General features: G+C 33.7%; 1 protein-coding gene across 4 annotated transcripts in view; it reads right to left on the bottom strand.

Annotated features, from left to right (window-relative positions):
* The window catches only part of DGKB (diacylglycerol kinase beta), a 647,688-nt gene that overhangs the window by 436,019 nt on the left and 190,634 nt on the right, over positions 1-21,035 (bottom strand). For all 4 annotated transcript variants that reach the window (XM_019727049.3, XM_074340800.2, XM_074340802.2 and 1 more), the window contains 4 exons: positions 19,394-19,511; positions 16,609-16,697; positions 16,410-16,526; positions 6,977-7,075 (listed from right to left, as the gene is read on the bottom strand). In XM_019727049.3, coding sequence (XP_019582608.1) covers positions 6,977-7,075; positions 16,410-16,526; positions 16,609-16,697; positions 19,394-19,511 — 423 coding nt within the window. The remainder of the gene's footprint in view (positions 1-6,976; positions 7,076-16,409; positions 16,527-16,608; positions 16,698-19,393; positions 19,512-21,035) is intronic.

Raw genomic sequence — 21,035 nt, 5'->3', positions numbered from 1 at the left:
CATCTTTCCAAGCCTCACCTTTACTCATAACTCTTAATAAACATTTTGCAATTTCAAGATCTTCACCTACTTTTTTGTTGCTGAAAACATGTATATGGAGCTCACTTTACATTTGACAGCTAAATCCCTATTTATTCTTCAAAGATTTAGCTCAGGCATCATATCCTCAAGAAAGTTTTCATTTACTCTTTGAATTGTCCTCAGGATGAATGAAGCTTTTCTCCTCTAGAGCCCCTGTAAGTTAATATTTATCACACCATAATGTGTAATCTGCTAGTCTGTCTTCACCAATAGAATCTAATTTACAAGAAATAACAGAACTGTTTAATCTGAATTTTCAGCTCCAGTGACTTTAAGAAAAAGACAATAAAAATAAGGAAGAAGATGAAAAACCAGAAAGAATCTAGCACTACAAATATTGCACATAAAATAATGTACATTGATTATCAGTAATGATCTTCAAAATACTTTAAAGATATAACATAAATTAGTATATAAACAGTTGATACTTAGTTGTAATATAAACTCAAGTTTAAAGTAATCAACATTATGTCATCCCTCTATTTTAATTTATAAGCTTTACTAAGATATATTGATATAAAAAATGACTAAATAATTACCTCCTTATTTAGAGAATAAAAACTTAGCTTTTAAATCGTAATATCCAAAACTCATTTTACATATAGAGAAATTAAATCAATCATGGAGCTAAATATAATAAAAATGATTTTTATGATAATCTACTTCATTTTACTGTTCAAACATAAAGTTCAAAATCCTACTCCTCATGAAACATTCAAGTCTTCTTTTGTTCATAGTAGCAGAAGGAATTGAAGAAAAATCTGCTTTAAAGTAAAGAATCATTATAAAAACATGTGGATTCTTAGAAAACTACTTTGACTGATCATAAATAATAATAATAATAAAAAAACTTGGAAGGCACGTAAGACTATAGCATAGTTCTATAGAAGCTAATCAAATTTAAAGCTTCCTCTGTGCAATTACTCTAAGAATCAAAAGGACTTTATCGAGCCTATACCATTAATTTCTGTGACATAACAAATTTATATACTATCAAAAATAATTTTAAAAGTACCATTATAGTGAAGGGAATTTTATGGATAGGATAGTAATAAACTTGTAGATTAGCATATAGAAGTAAGTAATATATATACTAACATCAGTGTCAAATGTGGCATATATTTAACTCTATGCTTTCTAAGTATATTTAGATAAAACATGACAGTAATAAGACTCATAGGATCCAAAAGATAACAAACTATGATAAAACGAGCTGATAGGGATTTCTGTTATTAATAGTAAGGAAAGTATCTCCAACATCATATCTTTCTTTCTTAAAATAGGAGGCTTCATGTGATTTTTAAAAATGTCCTTCAATGCAGGTTAATGACATAAATGGTGAGAACAAATTTAATTAAAGCAAATCTGTATGGGACTAAAACAACTTGGACGAAATCTGTTTTGGGTTAGGGGTAAACTTTAGAACATAAAATAGTGAGTGGACTGCATGCTCATCAAGCTGTGTTCCATGTGAAATGATTACAGGTTTTCTGTTGTTTTTGTTTTGTTTGTGTTGTCAATTGTCACTGTGATTGAGATTGGACAGCAGAGATTCCTGGGTGCGATCTAAAACAAGAACCAAGAATTCATTTTTTAATGAAGTCCATCTGTTTTGACAATCAGTTGGGAAGGGTTAACGGCATTTATAGAAATTAAGCTGTCTACCAAGAACTTAACTGAACACATTGGATTTACTTTGTATTTGTTTGGAGATGGGATGAGGGAAAACCTTTAAGAAATGTACTTTTGTAAACAGTTCTGAATTTGCTTCAATATGGCAGTAAATGGACTGTGGTTATAATAACTTTTGCTGGAAAACTTTTCAAAGAAAGCATTATAAGTACCTGCACACATAAAAATGTCATGAAAAATCTTGATAAAATTCCTACACTACATAAATTTTAAGCAATGTAGTTTTTTTGATAGTATCCTCAAAATATTCTAGATGTCAGTTGCAACCCCAGAAAACAGTGTTATAGCTGATGTATGGAATCATTGATGATTACATTTTGATTTTAATTTCAAAGTAGTTGGTTTTAATTCATTTTTGTGGCAACAGGCACTATCAAGAGAAATTGTCTGTGGAAGCCATTTGTAGTGCATGCTTATAAAAGCATGTCATCAATGAAAAAAAAATGCTTACCTTAATAATTTCCATAACAGGTGAGTACATACCTATTGAAACAACTTAAAATTAATAACAAGTTTGGGGGAATGACTGGGAGGCTGAGAAAGGTGTAACAGACATTTTTTAAGTATATAAATATCATCTGAAAAGATGTTCTTCTGACTGTAGAAGACTGCTGCTATGGACTTTGACCTTATAATATGTCATTAAGATGCCTCAACAAGGAATTAGGGATATATGCTAAAGCTTGTATCACTCATTCAATAACCAATTCCTGACCACAGAGTCAAAGCAAAGCAAAGCCAAAGGAGAAAAAAAAAAGCCAGCTCAATAAAACTAAATATCTTAAGTCTTCATTTTACATTTTCTCAAATATGATAGATATGATATTCATGGTCATTTTGCAATAACTGAGCCTCAACCTCACCTGGTTTTTTTTTAGAGGACATTAGCATGAGTAAGCGGGACTTATAATTTTTTAAGAAAGAAATTGTTATTAAAGAATAAGGAACAAAACAACTTACATTATCCATGAGTACTAACAAATTTTTGTAAAAAAAGGGTAAACACTTATAGCAGTGATGTAGTGTGAATCATCCCTGGAATGTTAACGAGTATTCACAAATTAAAATGTCTCAGAGCCCATCAGTAAGAGCACATTAGGCAATTTTGTGGACAGCACAACGTCATTAATTTGTTTAAAATATAAGTATTTAAACAGTTAATGGTTTTAAAAGTCAATGTACTTATTCCATGATAAAAGAGTAACCTTTAATTTCTATTTAGCAAGGTGGGGGGATTTTTTAAAGCCAAATGATTTAGGCTGATCTAGTAACATATATGAAATCCCAGAGGCTTTAGAGAGCAGGTTTCCTTAGAGAATTACAAGTAGTTCAAATTATTCTTGATACCTAGGTGGTAAGGTGATGCGTGAGGGACTAGGTAGTTTCATCTAGTTAGAGCCATGTTTACCGTTCTAGAGAGTTTGGAATTCAAATAAGGAATCACTGAAAATATTTAAGCAGGATAACATTTTACTGTATTTTTTAATGTAGATCCAGGAAACAGAATGGTGTATGCATGAAAAGGAGGCAATGTAGTAAGCATGCTACTAGGACAATCCTGGGGAATAATTTGTAAGAGTGACATATAAGGCAGTTACAGTTGGGCTGAAGAAAAAAGAAAAGGACTAACAACTTTAGAATGGGCTGCCTAATTATTAATTTGATATGTAAGATGAGGCAGCAACAGTGATCCTTAGGTTTCTGGCTTGGGAAAGTTGCGGCATTAAGGTTTTAGTCACAGAGATAAAGACAAATGGGAAAGGACCCTTTTAGGATTTGGAGAAAGGGCGAACATGATGAGCTCAGTGCACAAGTTCTAGAGTGATGCTTCTTGGGTTCCTATCCCAAATTACTACTTCATAGCCAAGTGACACAGGAAAGTTATTTAACCTCTTTGTTTCTCAGTTTGCTCACATGTAAAACAGGGATAGTTATAATATTAACCTTATGATGTCACTGTGAGCATTAAATAAATTCACACAATCATTACTGACAATGGTATTCTCTTCATAATTTTAATTGCTACTTCATTCACTCTCATAATCTGACACCCATAACCTTGATCCCAACAATCTTTGATTCAACTGTAATCTGCAATGTATTATCCCTAACATCCATTTACTGTATCTCACTCTTCATGTCCTTACTTCCCTCATCTCCAGGCTTAAATTCCATGGTCAATTCCTCTTAATCACTCTTTCGCATACACTCTCAACTCTCTGGCTACTCTCTCATTTTATCATATTTGGCAAAACACAGTCTCATTAAAGCTTTCCTATGCCTATTCTACTCCTGGAGCTAGAATGTAATGGGAGAAATATGACTGAATGTGACCAGAGAAATATACTCAACCAATAAATTCGAAATTACTAACAAGTGACTTCTCATTACTCCCTGCTAATCAAATGGGATTCCTTGATCCATTAAGCTCCCAATATCCTAGACTTATGTTGAGGAGCAATGATGGAAAAATATGACACTTCTGTTTTTGCAGAGATATAGGGAGCTGGGTTCTTAGATGACTGTTGTGTACCTTCTTCCCAATCCTCAAACTTTTCATGTCTTACATCATTCTTGCTCTCATCAATGACCAAACTCCCTATATCGCTGCAAAAATAGAAGCGTCATATATTTTTCCATCATTGCTCCTCAACACAAAAGCAGATTATCCATTTTAAAATGTAAGTCAAAATCCTCTAATGGCTTCCATTCAGAGTAAAATCAATTGATCTTACAATGGACTAAGTTGCCCTACACAATATGAAAATCTTGTGATATCCTTGACTTTCTCTGTTACTGTTCTTCCCCTGCTCAATCAGGCCCAGCCACTAATCTTTATCAGTTTTGTCCTACCTCTGAGTCTTGTCTTGGTGACTTCTCTTCTGTGAAGTTCTGTCCTCAGATAACTACATGGGTGACTCCCTCACATTATTTAACTATCTCCTCGGTGAATGCTTTCTTGACCATCTCTTTTATAATGCAGCCCCAGCATTTCTTCTCTTCTTTTTCTGCTTTAATTTTGTTCTTTACACTTAAAATACAAACAGTATTTTAATATAAACAGTACTAAATAATTTATTACTTTTTTCTTTTTTTTTTTTAATCTTTCACTCCACTGGAATAAAGCTCTATGAAGATAAAGTTTGGATTTAGCATTTTACTGTACCCACACCCCCATTTATAATACTATTTGGCACAGACTAGATAATAAATACCTATTGAATGAATGAACGAATGAATGTTTAGCAAAGTAGCTGGGATAGTATATATGCTCAATAAATAAGAGTTATCATTATTACATTAAATAATAATAATAAAACAACATGGGACTTCCAGATTGTAGCTTTATAGGTTTGATATTCGGAAGGGGAGTATGAACTGAAGATAAATTAACAGGGTAATGAAATCCACTAAATAAACAAGATCTCACTGGCAAGAAGTTAAGGATAGAAAGTTATGAGGGTGGACCACAGGGATCCACCAATGGGCAAGCTGAAGGCATGAAAGCCAGGAAAGATGCTTCTAGAGAAATAGAAGAAGGACAAGGAGAGTGCAGTATAATGGGAGTCAACGAAACGTAGAAATTCATGAAGGTGGTCAATTGTCCCTAATACTTCAGAGTAGACAGTACCAAGGAAATGACAAAATAGCAAACATTGAGATACATATGATGATTAAACCTGCAGTAATAGTTAAGTATTGAAAATAAAGCCTCGGAATCCAAAGTGTGTAAAAAAAGCAATGAAAGGGTTTGCAAGATTGTTAGAAGACAAGAATATTCACATCACACATGTTCTTCACCTTTGATTTTCTCAAAGGAAGAAAGGGTAGGGGAAGAAAAAGAATCCATCTCCTGTTGGACTTTATGTGACAAGCAGCTGACCGAAGGGGGCCGAAGAAGTTGTCTCCTGACTCACAGAATTGAGTAGAACTTACAAAGGCAGCTGGATGACAGGATGACATAATACATTTCTTCTCAGAGATAAAATTTGAGATCAAGAATGCATCTACACCAGTAAAATTACTTCACTTTTTCAAAAGAATGAAAACATGTAAAAAATCCACAATTCCTTTCTCTTTAAGAAAATACTATAAAAGTCTAAAAATAACACCAAAATTCATCTGAAATGTAAAGCATTTTTACATGGCTCTCATTAATTTTAATTACTCTTATTTACTACAAGATGTCTAATAAATTTTACATGAAGAAAGGAAAGTTGAATTAGTTATTGCTATCCTCAGCAATGTGGGGCATTTTCTTTTGCTCTATATTTGCAGTTTGAGAAAATGAAGTTTTTAATAATTTTTAAATAAAGACATTTAAAATACAACTAGTATTTTACAGATAATTACAAAATGAATCATAAGTGGGTGCAAATTGAGTAATTTGATTAATTTCTAAGTTGACCTTTAGAAAAGTATTTGTCTAACATTTCTTAGTTGTATTTTTATTATATCAAACTGAAGTACCAGCCACTTAATTTCCATGTTGTTTTCTAAAAAATGAGAACTGTACTATGGATATAAAATAGTTTGTTTTGCAAAATAACAGTTTCACTTTAGAAATAATTTGGATTTTTTGAAATGTAATATGAACATTATCTTTGAATATCTGCTTCTCTTTCTACCAAGTTTGTTCTTTACTATTACTTTACTTCTGCATTTTTCACTTGTATATTTAATGAATTATGTAATTTCTTTCATGTTAGTTCAATTTATTGTTCACTAATAAAAAATAAAATACTCCTACTGGCAGTGCATAACATTCTTCAAGGTATGTGTCCTCATTCTAGGTAGCCTCTGACCTAGATGAGACCTCAACATTGAAAATATATAATGTGCATCCCCAGCAGAATTGCCCATAAGAATAACTTCATTATTCTGGGAAGCCAGATCTATAAAACATATAAAATGTGGAAGTGTTCTGCCTATACAACTTCTGGTAAGCACAGCATGACTAAGTGATAAAACCTGAGTCAGCTTCAGTTAGAACATACCTTACTAAAACGCTTATTGTGTCATGAAGGAAAAAGGACATATAGTGGGCAAAGGTGTCTTCTCTGAAGTAAAGAGGTATTTTATATCTATTTAATTCTGTCTTGATCAATGGACAATTAGTTCTGGAAGCATTTAGTGGTAGAGTGTACCAGTTTAGTCATAGGAACCCCAAGTTAGCGCAGCATGATGAAAAGGGAAAACTCACCAGTACCACTGGACAAATTGCTGTGGGTGGTAAAATATGGTCTTTCAAAGGTCCGCAGTCACATTCAGGTTTCAGATGAGAAGCACATTTGTTGTGCAGCTAAGAAAGGAGAAAGAGGACACCATCAAATTTTGCATGACAACAGCAAACATGGGGCCGATTATACTTCAAAGGAGAGAGATAGCAAATACATTCAAAGTATGTTAAAAGAATTACAAGAACAAACAGGATCATAAAGAGATTCATATAGCACTTGCCCATATATATATATATATATATATATATATATATATATATATATATCTTAAATAAACCATTTAGCAAATTTTGTGACCCAACCTATATATTTTCTAATTCTTAGGAATGCTTATATTAGAAATGTACTTTAGGTTTTACATAAAAAAAAGCCTGGTTTCTTTGACAAACACACATTATGGTTCATTTCAGTCCTTCTTTTTCTAATTATTTGTTAGCATAATCTTGAAACCACTATGCTGTGCACTGTGGATGCTAATTTTTTTTTGACCCTCCTGTTTTCTCAAAGTCATTCCAAAGTGCACAGCTCAGTATGGGGCATAATTGATCCCATCATTAGTTTTAACATTGTAATTCAATATGTAAATGTAACCAGAGATTCATCTCAGTAGGAGCAGGATATAAATATAAGAAGATGATTACCATTATAAAAATGTATCTTTATATTATATTTATCAGCTCTACGTTAAGTGAGCGTATAATCATATAATGTATTACTTTTCTACACATAGAACCTTAAACCGATATTTTTTCAACCTTAGTCACAAGTTTAAATTAAGATATTACAACATAGTGCATTAAACAGTGATTTTTAAAAAATTGAGGTTGTAATTTTTATTGGAATAATACAGATTTGCTAAAGTAACAGTTGTTTGAAGGCATCTAGGGATTTCTCCCTCTCCCAGTCCATATCAATTCAATTGAAATATCATACTTCAGAAAAATTATACATACTAAAGTGACATGTCTTGTTCAAAACAAAAAAGGAGCTGCCTCATTTTTCAGTTTTGAACCAAAAGGCAGTGTGTTTAAGTCACGGTTACATTAATTTTCACAACAAATTTACCTTTGTAACGGTTAATTACTAACCACATATAGGAGTCCAATGAGTGTTGATTTACTGTTGGTGATAGAACTCTATTTAAGGGGGTATTTCTGTTGTCCTTGAATCTAAAATATCTGTCAAGCTAACTCCCTGCCTTGTAGTAAGTCTACTTGTATTGCAACTAATGCACAATAGGTCAGATTAGATGAAATAAAAGTACCTTTAAGACTTTCATCCATAATTAGCAGTTCTGCTTCTCAGTGCCCTGTAAACTCTTTGAAAGAAGTGTTTTAATGTAATCAGTCACTGGTAATCTTTGTCAACCCGCAAGAGGTGTTGAAGATAAAGAAATAGTTGAAGCCACATGAAAACCAGAACTAAATAAATGGGCACTCTGAATGGCACATGCATAGTTTCTTCAAAATAAAATTAGTGACTGATTTAAATATATGAGATTTAATCAATTTTATTACAAGAAATCATAGACTTGGAATATTGGAATTAGAGATAATGGACTACCAAGCGTTGTGGGTTGAACTGTGTTCCCCAAAAGATATGTTGAAGTCCTAACTCCTGGTGCTTATGAATACAACTTTATTTGTAAATACGATCTTTGTAGATGTATTCAAGTTCAGGTGAACTTATACTGGATTGTTTGGAGCCTAATCCAATGACTGATGTCCTTATAAAGAAGAGAGGAATCTGGACATAGAGAGACAGACATGGAGGGAAGAAGGCCATGTGACAGCAGAGGCAGAGCTTTGGTGATACAGCTGCAAGCCAAGGAATACCAAGGATTGCAATCGACCACCAGAAACTACAAGAGAGAGACCCAGAAGAATTCTTCTCTCCAGCCTCAGAGGGAGCATGGTCCACCTGCCATCCTGATATCAGATTTCCAACCTCCCAAACAATGAGGATAAATTTCTGTTATTTACACCACTCATTTTGTAATATTTTGCCATGGCAGTGCTAGGAAACAAACACACTGATAACTATGAAAACTGGACCAAAAACAAAGACGGACTATGTGTCTGAAGGATCTTCTGCACCATTGTGTCACAAAGAAAAAGCTTTTGTTTTCTGATCCTGCACAACCACTTTAAAATTGGGAATGTAGGCTCTAAGAAACCCCAACAAATAGCAAAATAGAAGACAAAAATTATTGTGTGTGCAGAGTGAGTGTACTGAATTTTTAATCTTAACCATAGTTTGTAAAGCCTCACATGTGACTCTGAAGGACAGAGTGGCGGGGCCCTCTAAACCTCTTTCCAGAGCTGACCACAGATGTGCAGTCTGAGGGCCTCGGCCTCCTCCATGCGTCCATTCCATGAGTTCCTAACAATTTGCAACTGATATGACTAGCCTCTCTCTATAGTTATTTGAGGGTTATCAGATGTAAGAAGAGATAGCAGAAATAAAATAAACTTAGTAACAGATTTTGGCATTTAGACTAGTTTCCCAGCCCAAAAGATAAAATAAAGGACTCAGGTAGAATGGCATGGTTGACAAGCCGAAGAGAGTGTGTGTGTAAGGAGTAACTCTTCATACTGAGGTGTGAGGGTTTCAGAGTATAGGTGCTAGCAATTGGTCCCTCCCATGAAGTACTGATCTCTGTAGAGCTAAGTAAAACTGGCATGGAGTTTTCTAGTTTGACTATCGTTTAGCTCACATCCGTGAGTTTTTTCAAGGCAGCTGGGAGGTAGTCTTGCAGGTACATAAGCATGTAGCAGGTTCTATAAGAAGGTCGGTAACCATATCATCATCAGTGAAACAGGCACACACATGCATGAAAGTCTATACTCCTACCAGGAAGTCTACATTGCTTAATAATGAGCAAGGATACTTTACACCTTTGTTAAGACTAAAACTGGCAGCTGCTAAATATATCTGAGTGGCCATCTACTCATGACATTGTTCGTAAACAGAAGTGTCAAAGTTGAGGGCACCACGTTGGAGCTACTGATCGTTCAACAAGCTGTGAGTCAAATTTGTATAGCAATACTGATCTAGTTTATTCACCGTATTGTTCAGAAATATAGTTGAAGACAAAATATAAAATATGAAAGGCAAGGAAAACTTAGTTCCCAGGACTATTTAACCAAGATGAAAAGTGAATAGTATTTTTTCTGTGAACTTAAAACTGTTCTATAAAATAAAGTCTATTTAAAAAAAAGAGATCAAATATCAACAATATAGAAACCATATAATAGAATTGAAAAGCCCTTTCCCCCAAAAATATCTTAGGTTACTGGTAAAGTTCTGTTTCTTGATGGGGTGCTAGTTAACATGGAATGTTCATTAGTGCAAAATTCTTCCAACTATACCCTTAGGATAATTACATGTTTCTGCATGAATGTTATTTTTCAATACAATTTGAAAAAGGAAAAAAAAAATGCTTAAACTTGTCACCATGATATTATGCAGACAAGCATATAAGAAAAAGACACATTTGAGTCCTTCTGGGTGTCAATCACATGCTGAAGACTGATAATTGTCTTAAAGATAACCCAGATCCTAAATCAGCAAAAGCGTAAACACAGAGGTCCTCGTCAAGAATAGAAATAAACTAGAGCATTACAAATCCTCCCCCTTCAATAAAATGGCCAATGGAGTCCCAGAAAAAAAAGAACTATTATCTTTTTAAAAATGTTTTTATTTTTGTCCATGGTTCTCATAGCTAAGAGTAAGGCATAGAAATCCTGAGGTCATTATTTTATTATATGTACAGAAATTCCCATTCATGTTAAGTGAATCAATTCCATATCTAGGAAGTCCATAAAGTATAAACCAGCTTTTCCTGGAAGTAAATTAAACAGTTGGAAATAACTTCATAATTTATGGAAATTTCGAATAGCACCTTATTTAGAGCCAGATCTATGTTTATTGAAGAAAGCTGTCTCAAGTTAGGGAGAAAAAGAAAGTGTGTGTGTGTGTATTTATGGGATGGAGTTGAGAAAAGAGAGGTGGTGTTGTGCTGATAAAAAAGCAGTGTAATCTAAGAAGTAAAAAAAAAGGGAAAATAAAAAAACAAATTTTCATAAGAATTTGGAGGAAAACAAGAGAAATAAGTCATTCTTCTAAAAAAACAAAACTAAGTGATTTAGAGGAACATTTGTTGGTTTATTTTGGTTTATTTATACATTATTTTATCCCTAATGTTTTGCAATTTCAGGGTGCTGCCTTAACACAGGTATTTACTAAGGCATAATAAACCCTTCTTTTGGAAAAGCACTGGAAATCTTTAAACCTATTGTTAGCAGCTTAATATTGTGATAAATGTAGTAGCCCTGCATGTTACCAAAAGTAAATAATTCATAGCCATAATACAGGCTTTCTTTTGTTAAGCTCAAATAAAATGTATCACCCTCCTATCCTGGTAAATCCTGCCTGACCAGAGACAATTTACTACAACCAGGAGCAAATTACAACATGTTTTAAATAGAAAGTCAAGGAAATACACTCACAGAAGAAATAGACAGGTAAAAAACAGTGGGGTCTTGAGGATCAGGGGATGTAAGCAAGAGAAGAAATAGAAAATCAATGAGGACATTTAGCCCAGATGATTGAATTATTAAGCACAGGAAAATGAATGCCTAAAGGTTAGAAGATAGTTTCTCCACTATTCTTCCTTGGGATTTTCCTGTTTTTATTTTTTAAATGGTTAGTTTTGCTAAAGAAGGTAGAACTTAGTTCTAAGTGCCTATGTTGCTGGCTACAACATGGCAAAATAATACGATATCAAGAAGCCAAAGGTAAGAACTAGAAAAGGGGTGTTAAAATGGGTTTATAACTTTAAGAATTTGTCTAAACTTGCTTGTGTATCAGATGCGGATTTGAATGTTACAGGTTAAATAAAAAAAAAAAAAAACACAGAATTTAACTCATTCACTTAAAATTCGTATTAACAGTAAGAAGAACAGTATCAGCAGTCATTAAAGTGAACTTATTGAGGACCTCCTCTAAACTTAGCACTCAGTCAAGAACATTGAGGGGTTAGGAAAAAATATTGGACCAGAGATGGATCAAATTGTGATCTAGCAGTGAAGACCATGCTAGTAGCAGATGTACAACCACTGGAGACCATTTCAGTCTTTCTTTCTGGAGTGGATTAAAAGCACAGAAAGTATTCAGAAAAAGGAAATATTAGTGTCAAGAAAAATTTCAGGAAAGGTAATGAACTTAATTTGGTTCTTGAGGTATAGTTAGAATTTAAGGTGGGTGCATTCAAGGAAATTGTGTAAGAAAAATAACAAGTAGGGGGAAGCATGGCCTTCTCAAAGGACTGCCAACAATTATACATAGCTACAGAGGGGCTGTGAATAGAAGGGAGTATCATATATATCATGTGCCTTAGGAGTGGGTCTGATATTTCAATAACTGAAATGAGTTCAGGGTAAGAGGAATTGAGGGCTGCATATATTATCACAGAACTATTATAGTTGCTGAAGGTGACATATGATAACAAACTAGTACATTCAGAAGATGATTCTGGAGGTGGTTTGCAGCCTGCATTATAGGAAAAGTACCTTCTGTTAGAGAGATAAGCCAAGAGATTCTGATCTAATCTAGTTAAGAGGTGCTAAGAGCTTGCACTTGGGCTGTGAAAGATGGAGACAAAAACTCAAATCTGAGAGAGATATTTTAAGGAGGTAATTTCAAGGCTCAGTGATAGGTTGTCTAAGATAAAGGTGAAAGACAAGAATAAATTGTCTTCTAACTCTATTTCCAATGACTACAAACATGATGATACCATGTCTGATTGAAAAGAGTTGGAATACTTTCCATTTGTGAACATAAATATTCAGTTTAGTCTAGGATTTAGTGAGAATCAGGTACACATTGTTCTTGATGCTGTTAGAACGTACAGGTACAATTGTGACTTTGACTGGGCAACTACAAAATCTTCCAGAGGTGAGAGAGAAATGGTGTGAGTAATATTGATGGGGTTAGCTTTTGAGAGCGTGGGGTTGGCTTTCATTCCAGCACATGATATTTCACCTAGTTTTCATTATGATAATAATGATCAGTTACTGAGTACTCCTTATGTATGATGTCCTGCCTTAAATACATTGTACATACTTTTACTCATTTAATTCTGTAACAATCCTACAATATAGATATCATTAACTCTATTTTACAGATTAGAAAACTGCCCAAAACCTTTACATACCTGGCCCAATATTACACAATGATTATTTTAGTTATTGGACAGAGACCATCTTCAGAATCTGGTCAGTCTGACTTACAAGAATCAAACCATTCCCAAAAGTAGTATCTAAAAGGAAGTAATGGCATTTGGAAAACACTGAAATGAAGTCAAGTCTCACTGTCTTTGTTTCTCTCCACAATCTACTACTCTCAGACTTTATTCAGACAGGCTTTCCTATAGCTGCACATTGATGGTGCCATAATCCATCACTTTCACAACTTCTGCTAGATCTTTGCTATGTTAACCGCACTTTCTGGGAAGCATAAGAACGTAAGAAAATAGATTCAGTGTGTTTAAAGGCAATCAGTAGTAGTAGGTAAGCGTCAGTCAAGAGCAAATAAACCTTACACTAAAATCATCATACAATGGTTAAATAAGAAACTATAGATTACAATAAATGTTCTGAGGAAATTACTCTGTTTAACCCAGACAAAAAACTAATAAGTTAGTTTTATTAATAGTCCTTATAATTGCTTAAAAAAACACACAAAAAAACCCTGAAAGTGTACCGAGGCTAAAGTTACTTTTAAGAAGGCTATATATTTTTCTGAATATATACGGCCTTTTTTTATTTTTTTTTTTAATTGTAGAAGTTTTGTTTCATTAAATGAATACCCACGGGACCCCTGGAAACCATGGTTTACAGCAAATAAGGGTGAAGTGGCCTGAAGCCTCAGGACTCGGGACAGCTTACTAAGAGGGCAGCCATTTTTTTTTTTTTTTTTTCTAACTCCACCTTAAAACTCAGAGCTCCCTGGCTGGCCTTGTTTCCTAAGTAGGACTCAGGGATTTAAAGACACCTATAGTTTATATTGTGCACCACCATAGTAAACAAATAGAATCATCTTCACGTACACAAATTTCTTTAGTTAAGAATAAGATGTTAGAGCATGTTGTCTGAATTGATTTGGACAAAAAATCCTTAGATTTTAAAAAGTATAGTAACAACCTCTTTCTTTTCTTTTCTTTTCAATTCCCCATTCTATTTATTTAATAGAATATTCTGCTTCCATATTAGCTCACAGCATGCTAATCACTGTAATTTAATAAAACATTTAAATACTTGATAGGCCTATTTCCCTTTATAATACCCTCTTTCTTATAAAAAGGAAGGGACTAATTTCTTACAAAGCTAGAGCCAGGATCAAGATCAAATATAAACGTAAGTGGTAAGTGGTGGGGCTAGAAATGTAGATTTTTGGAATCACAGATTAGAGGGATTGTTAAAACAAAAGAAATAAAATGAGGACAACAAGATGGAGTATAAAACAAGAAAAGAATTGCAAGGTGCCTTGAGTACCAGTAAGACCACTAGCAATGGTAACTTTGAAGAGAGTGATTCCCATAGAATGCAGATGTAGAAGACATACTTCATAAAGATTAAATGGGGAAAGGAAGTAAGAAGTAAACAAAGAAAATTCTGAAAGCTCTAAAAGCTTTTATATTAGGAGAGGTAGCATATTTTTAGAGTGTTCAAGGTGAGCACGTATTAAAATATTGATTTTTTTTTAAGAAATAAAGAAAAATAATAAACCTAAGACATCACATTTGAAATTTAAGACTAGAAAAATAACTTGAAATACAAAGAAAATTTCTAATATCCTCTAATTTCAGTTTATGTTAAAGATATAACTAGTAAATGAAACCCTCTACGCAGAAAATAAGGAACAGACTCCTATCAGATCTGAAATAAAAACTACATATTATTATATATGCTTAGCAAACAAATTAAATAACCACAACTTTTTTAATGGGCATGGATTTAAAAAGAAATAAAATAGTTGTGGTTTTCTTAAAACTGAGAACTCAATATGTTTGAGTAATTCATATTTGTAATTTAAATCATTGTTAGACATTATAATAAATAAACACTTCAAAAAACAAAACTGTCTTTCATAATTAAGGAAATTTCTAATGTAAATATAATTTAACTGAGTAATAGCTGAAAATGATTGAAGAAAATGTGTTCATTTAAATAAGGTATTTAATTTTATATTTGAAATGCAAGGCACAGTTGGTTTTTCTCATTATCTTGGGTGTATGTGTGTGTTTAAGAAAAAATAAATTAAATGGTGAGGGGGGTTTCGGGAGCATGACAGAAGAACTTAATTCCTTAACTGAAACAGTGATCCATACTATTTTATTCCCACAAAAGCAAGAATAATTTGTCCTATAACAAGAGGATTCAAACATTAACTGGAAAAACAAAATCAATGGAGAAAATGCACAAAATCTCAGTCCCATGAATGCTTTTTCACTGTTTGGCAAACAAATTAAATCAAATCAAATTAAATAAAAAACGGTTATTCTTAAATATGAACATTCTAATTAATCTCCAGAAATTAAATATGAAACACAAAAAGTACCATCTAACAAGTGAACTTATTCCAGAAGTGGGGTATAACCATCATGGAAACCAGGTAAAGTCCTCAAATTTCCCAGGAAAGAAGATTTACCTCTTCTTTCTCAATTGTCAATATGGTGAATGAGTTTACTTCTATCTCTTCTCCCTCAATTCATGATTTAATTGAAGGAACAAGGCAACAAAATGCTGTGAGAAGGGTAAAGTGAGTTCTTAGAAGCATCAAGAACTAAAATGCGAACCAACTTGCATCTCTACCTAGCCATGTGGTCAAAGACAATTTGCTTAGCTTTCTTTGATCTTAGTACCTTCACTACATAATTAAATCTTTGGAGCACATTGTTCTTTCTTCTGCCCTGTAATTAAAATACACCTACAATATATAAAACAGAAAACTACCAAAATAGGGTTGTGGAGTAGATGAAGATCTGAGCTCTACCCAGTCAGAATCTCACGTTCATTGCCCACCCCTTGCCATGGTTCCTGATTACATTCCTGGCAAACTCCTAGGGCTCCAGGGAGCTTGGTTTGAAAACTGCAGGAAAGTATCATCTCTGAGGTTGTCACTAGCTCTAAAATTCTGGATTCTATGAGGAAAAAAATCTGACTTCGACCCTTATCCCTTTTGGAGCCAGATAAAATAAGAAATGTTTCTGGTTTTATGCTGACTTAGACTGAAATTCAGGATGATCTTTGAGGGTAGGACTCTCAGAAAGTACGAGATACGCAGTCTTCAGTGTGAGTGAATACTAGAGATATGTGTTCCAATGTTACTCACTGTGATCTGACACCAAACACAATGCAGTCCTGTCAGGCCCTGGTAACACTTAACGGTTTTGTGGCACTTATCACACTTGGTTGGGCAGTTGCCTTCAACCCAGTAATGGTGCATGACCTAGAACAGAAGGAGAGCATTGCGGTAAGAGGAGACATCTATAAACGCCACCCTCAGGAAGCCGGCACTGCCATACACTTACATCAGTGTTCTTCTTGGACTTCACATAGGTCTTGATGCAAGAAGGAGGTGCCCTGGCCACACAGCGCTCATGGACTGTGTACTTGCAAACTGTAAGGAAACACAAATTCAGAACTCACTCATCCTGGTCCTGATTGCAATTTTATAGGGAAAGAATAACATTAACAGAACCTCATTTCATAGCCACTGCTCCCTAATCAATCCAATCAGCCACATCAAGGAAAAGCCCAAGTCGACTGTTTTTACCATAGAATACAAAAGGCCAATTAGTACAGGAAATATTATGCATGTGAAAAACCAAGACTCGTCTATCATGGCATAGCAGGAAATGCTTAATTAAATCAGACCTCCCTCAAATTTTTCACAATAATTTCCAGATGACAAAAATATTAAAGACAAATTGATGACTGCCAAATGGGTTGGTGTCATTTGCTAGAAGAAAGACATCTATATTTTACGAAGTATAGGCATGAGAGCAGCTGGAGGGCATGGTAATAAAAGCCCATGAGTTTATGCTATTTTGTCTATTGATTTATCTAAACCATAAATGGTTGATTAGTCTATTTCCAGAGAATAGATTTCATCATACATGCCAGGCCTGTAGTAACAGTTCATCCCTCATCTGCCATCATCGAACTATTTGTCCAAAAGAACAACTTTTGCTAGAAAGCATATGATATAAATACATATGCAATTTTTTAAAATTTATGAGTATATACAAATATGTATCAATACATATAGGTACATATATAGATATACGTAAATTGTGATGTAAAACCAAGACACACATTTTATTGGTATCGTCAAATTATTTCATGGCTTGATTCTGAATACCAGTTAGGGTCATATACAGATGTTCTTTTAATAAAACACTGGTTCAAAATTAAGAGTTCTAAGTGCATAAATACATAGAATAAAAATTAAATTAAAAAAAGACCATGTAGCTCTCTTAATAAAACAAACAATAACTAACCACTGCATAAAATTAGAATGAAAAATACTAAATCCACATAATATTTATATAGTAAAAAAAATTCCAAAATATACACATCTGTGATTTCTTTTGTCAACATTGTGGAAGAAAACATTTTGTTCTCTGCCATATTGACAATAATGAGTACTACATTTGCCACACCAGGCAGTTAAAATTTGTGAGCAAAATTCTCGCTCTTTATATTACATCTCACCTTATTTGAGAGTTATCATTTTGTTTCCTATGGTCCCATCAATAGAATCTACCATGAAAATTTATTTTCTTAAAAATAATAGAAATTTAAAAACATTGTTTCCTTTATACATGGAGAATGTTTTAGTGTAACTAGCCTTTCATATGTAGCCACCAGAAACTGCCCTCTGAGGACAACACCTGGCAATTTCATGTCACTTTATTAAAATCCGTAAGTACTTATCACTTAAATGTAGCACTGAGACATGTGTTTTTTTTTTAAATAACTTTCATTGAATTTATTGGGGTGACATTGGTTAGTAAAATTATATAGCATTCAAGTGTACAATTCTATAAAACATCATCTGTTTATTGCCACCCAGAAGTGTTCACCACCCAGAAGTGGAGAACCACATGACGTCATTAACTCGAGTATGTGGGATATAAAACTGAAAGCTACAAATGAATAAGACAAACAAACAAACAAACAAAAATCATAGACATGGGCAACAATTTAGTGGTTATCAGAGGGTAAGGAAAGAGGGGGTGGTAGAAAAGGGTAAAGGGGGTTAAACATATGAGACATGTTTTTTAATGTCAAATAATAAAATAAATCTGAAAGTCAATTCCCAAATATACTACCAAAGAAACTAAAACTAATATCTGAAAAGATGTATTGTATGGAAGTCAAGTGAGAACTTAGATTTAATGTAAATACACAAAATTGGGATGTGTTTAATAAACTTGAAAGTTTCATAGCAGAAAAGGGTAAAGATAGACATATTGCTGGACCAAGACAACTTCACTCCTCACTGAGGAGGACACAATATATGTTCTGTTTTAACAGGGGCATCAGGGAATGTAAAAGTTTCTCAGGCATATATGGTGTTGATTTAAAAATACTTAGGTGACTTACAAATTAATTTCAATGTAAACTATTAGAAAAGTCTAATGGGCAGTCCTCACTTAGTAGAATACAATGGAAATTGCAAAGATAAGTAACTGAAATGAAAATATTGGCCACAACTCCTGAACCAGCAATGCTTTGGGTTCCAGTATCCATTAATCACTTATGAAGGTTTTCTTCATGACAGAATTTTTTTAAAATGTGCCTAAGGTGGAAGATTAGTTCCTATTTCTTATGATTTCTTAATTTGAATGCAAATTGACAATCAACTGATTTAACTGTTTTTGTTATTATTTGGGTTTGTTTTGTTTTGTTTCTTTCAGACCTGAAGGAAGTGACTCATTAAGAGAAGTCATTGTGAATAAGTGACTAACTTAGGGGGAAAACAGGATAAATATGAGAAACTGGTGGAAATTTGTATAATAATACCAGTAGAGATGGGAATAATAACTACATTAAACTACAGTGGAAAGAAAATGGCTAACAAATTGGAAAATATCCTTAGCTTTTTTCCAAGGGAGCGTTTCCCCAAACGGAAGAAAGTTAAAAGTAGAGTGACCTAAACATTCAGAAACCACAGGGAAGCATAAATCATAATTACAGGAAGGGTCAGGATTATTCCTTTGCTCTCCATCTACAAATAGGGCTACTCCATAAAAATCCATCTTTCCTCACTAGAGGTGATGATGTCCAGACAGAAAAAGACATACTCACAGGAGCAGCAAAGACCCTGCTTCCCCACACCAATCAGCATGTTCAGGCAGAGATTGCAGTAGGCAGGTTTGTTAAAGTGCTTGAGTCGCCACACATGCTGTCCATCATCTTTCACGTTCTGCACGGGACGTAAGAGAAACAGATTTCACTTAATGAAATAAACAGTGGAATATGTAAGTGCCAATAAAAATCAGAGCTGGACTGAAGCATTTGAAGACAATCTGTTATTTCATCCTAACGTTCTCCAAGATCGCCACAGAGTCTAGAAAAACACATGTGCTCTAGTGGAATGAGATCCTGCTAACAAATCTTGGATGCTATAGCAACCCGCAAATTCTTGCCTAATGTCAACAGTTCAACAGCATGTCCCAAACCATCATAATGACCTGCCAAACGGAGGGAACGTGTCTGCCTCAATTCTGAATCCTTTATCCTTTAGCACAATTCCATAAACAAATGAACAAAGAAAGGAAAAATGAGTGGAAGGGACTTACAAAGGAACACTCGGAAAGAATATTTTAACCCTTGCTTAGTAGCTAGAAAATGCAAATGTTATGATGGTCATTAGGTCTTGTGAGAAAGCAGAAGAAGGGGTTGAGAAGGAATAATACTTAAAGTCAGTTATGGGTGATATTCTAAGGCATCAGTTGGGAATTCCCTATGTTATAGCTTATATCAATATATTTCTGTATATATCTCAAAAGCTGATTTTAAAATATAAACATTTTTAAAGATCTAAATTACATTATCATGTTTCCTCCTTTTTAATAAAATATAAATGATTTAAATTGCATAGAAAGATAATCAAAATATTAAAACTGTATTACTGTATTTACTTATAACAATCATTACTCATATATTTATTTGCCACAATAAACCTTGAGTTTAATTCACATTTTAGCAAAACCACTGTAAGTAGTACTTCTTCTTCCAAGGAAAGCTCTCTATATAATAATATCATAATAGCTACTTCACTACCAAGCATTTGATTACATCTGCAGTGTTCAAGATTAAAATAAAATGAAATAATATAATGTTTATGAATGCCTTGAACTCCTTACGATAAGTTTAAATGTATTATGTGAAGTTACGATACATCACTACTTTTGTTACCATCATTTCCTCATTAACATCTAGTCCTTGTATATCGTTTACCACATTGTACCAAATTCAATTAATTCTGGACATCATTTATTTGATATCCTATAGAAACCATTATAGATCACAAGTATTTAGGTTAGCTAAGTTGTTGTATTTCTTAGAACACATTCACCCAATAACTTTTTGAGTACCTACTATGTGCTGGGTCCCAAATACTAATTCTGTTGTAGTGGAACAAAATAAACATGCCCAGATTGTCTTGTTTCTTTTGATATATATATATATGTAATGTTTCATAACCACGTTTTCTTATTCCAAGAGATAAACCACCGAATTTGTAGTACCAGATTAGATCCACAGCAACTAATTCTCCCATTAGAACCATGAATGTCAAATTTGCATCATTCTATGAAATAATAATGAAAATGCTTCCTGGGAGATAATTCTCCATGGATCTCTTGAATTTCTGCATATTTTGTAAGCAGAACTGTCTTTTTTTTCACCTGGGTTATCTTTTTAGAAATGTTTGAATAACAAGCAG

Source organism: Rhinolophus sinicus, chromosome 4, assembly GCF_057876585.1.
Source record: "Rhinolophus sinicus isolate RSI-liver-muscle chromosome 4, RSI-T2T, whole genome shotgun sequence".
NCBI lineage: Eukaryota > Metazoa > Chordata > Mammalia > Chiroptera > Rhinolophidae > Rhinolophus > Rhinolophus sinicus.
The sequence above is the reverse complement of the archived record's forward strand: the minus strand, read 5'-3'. Positions and strand labels throughout refer to the sequence as shown.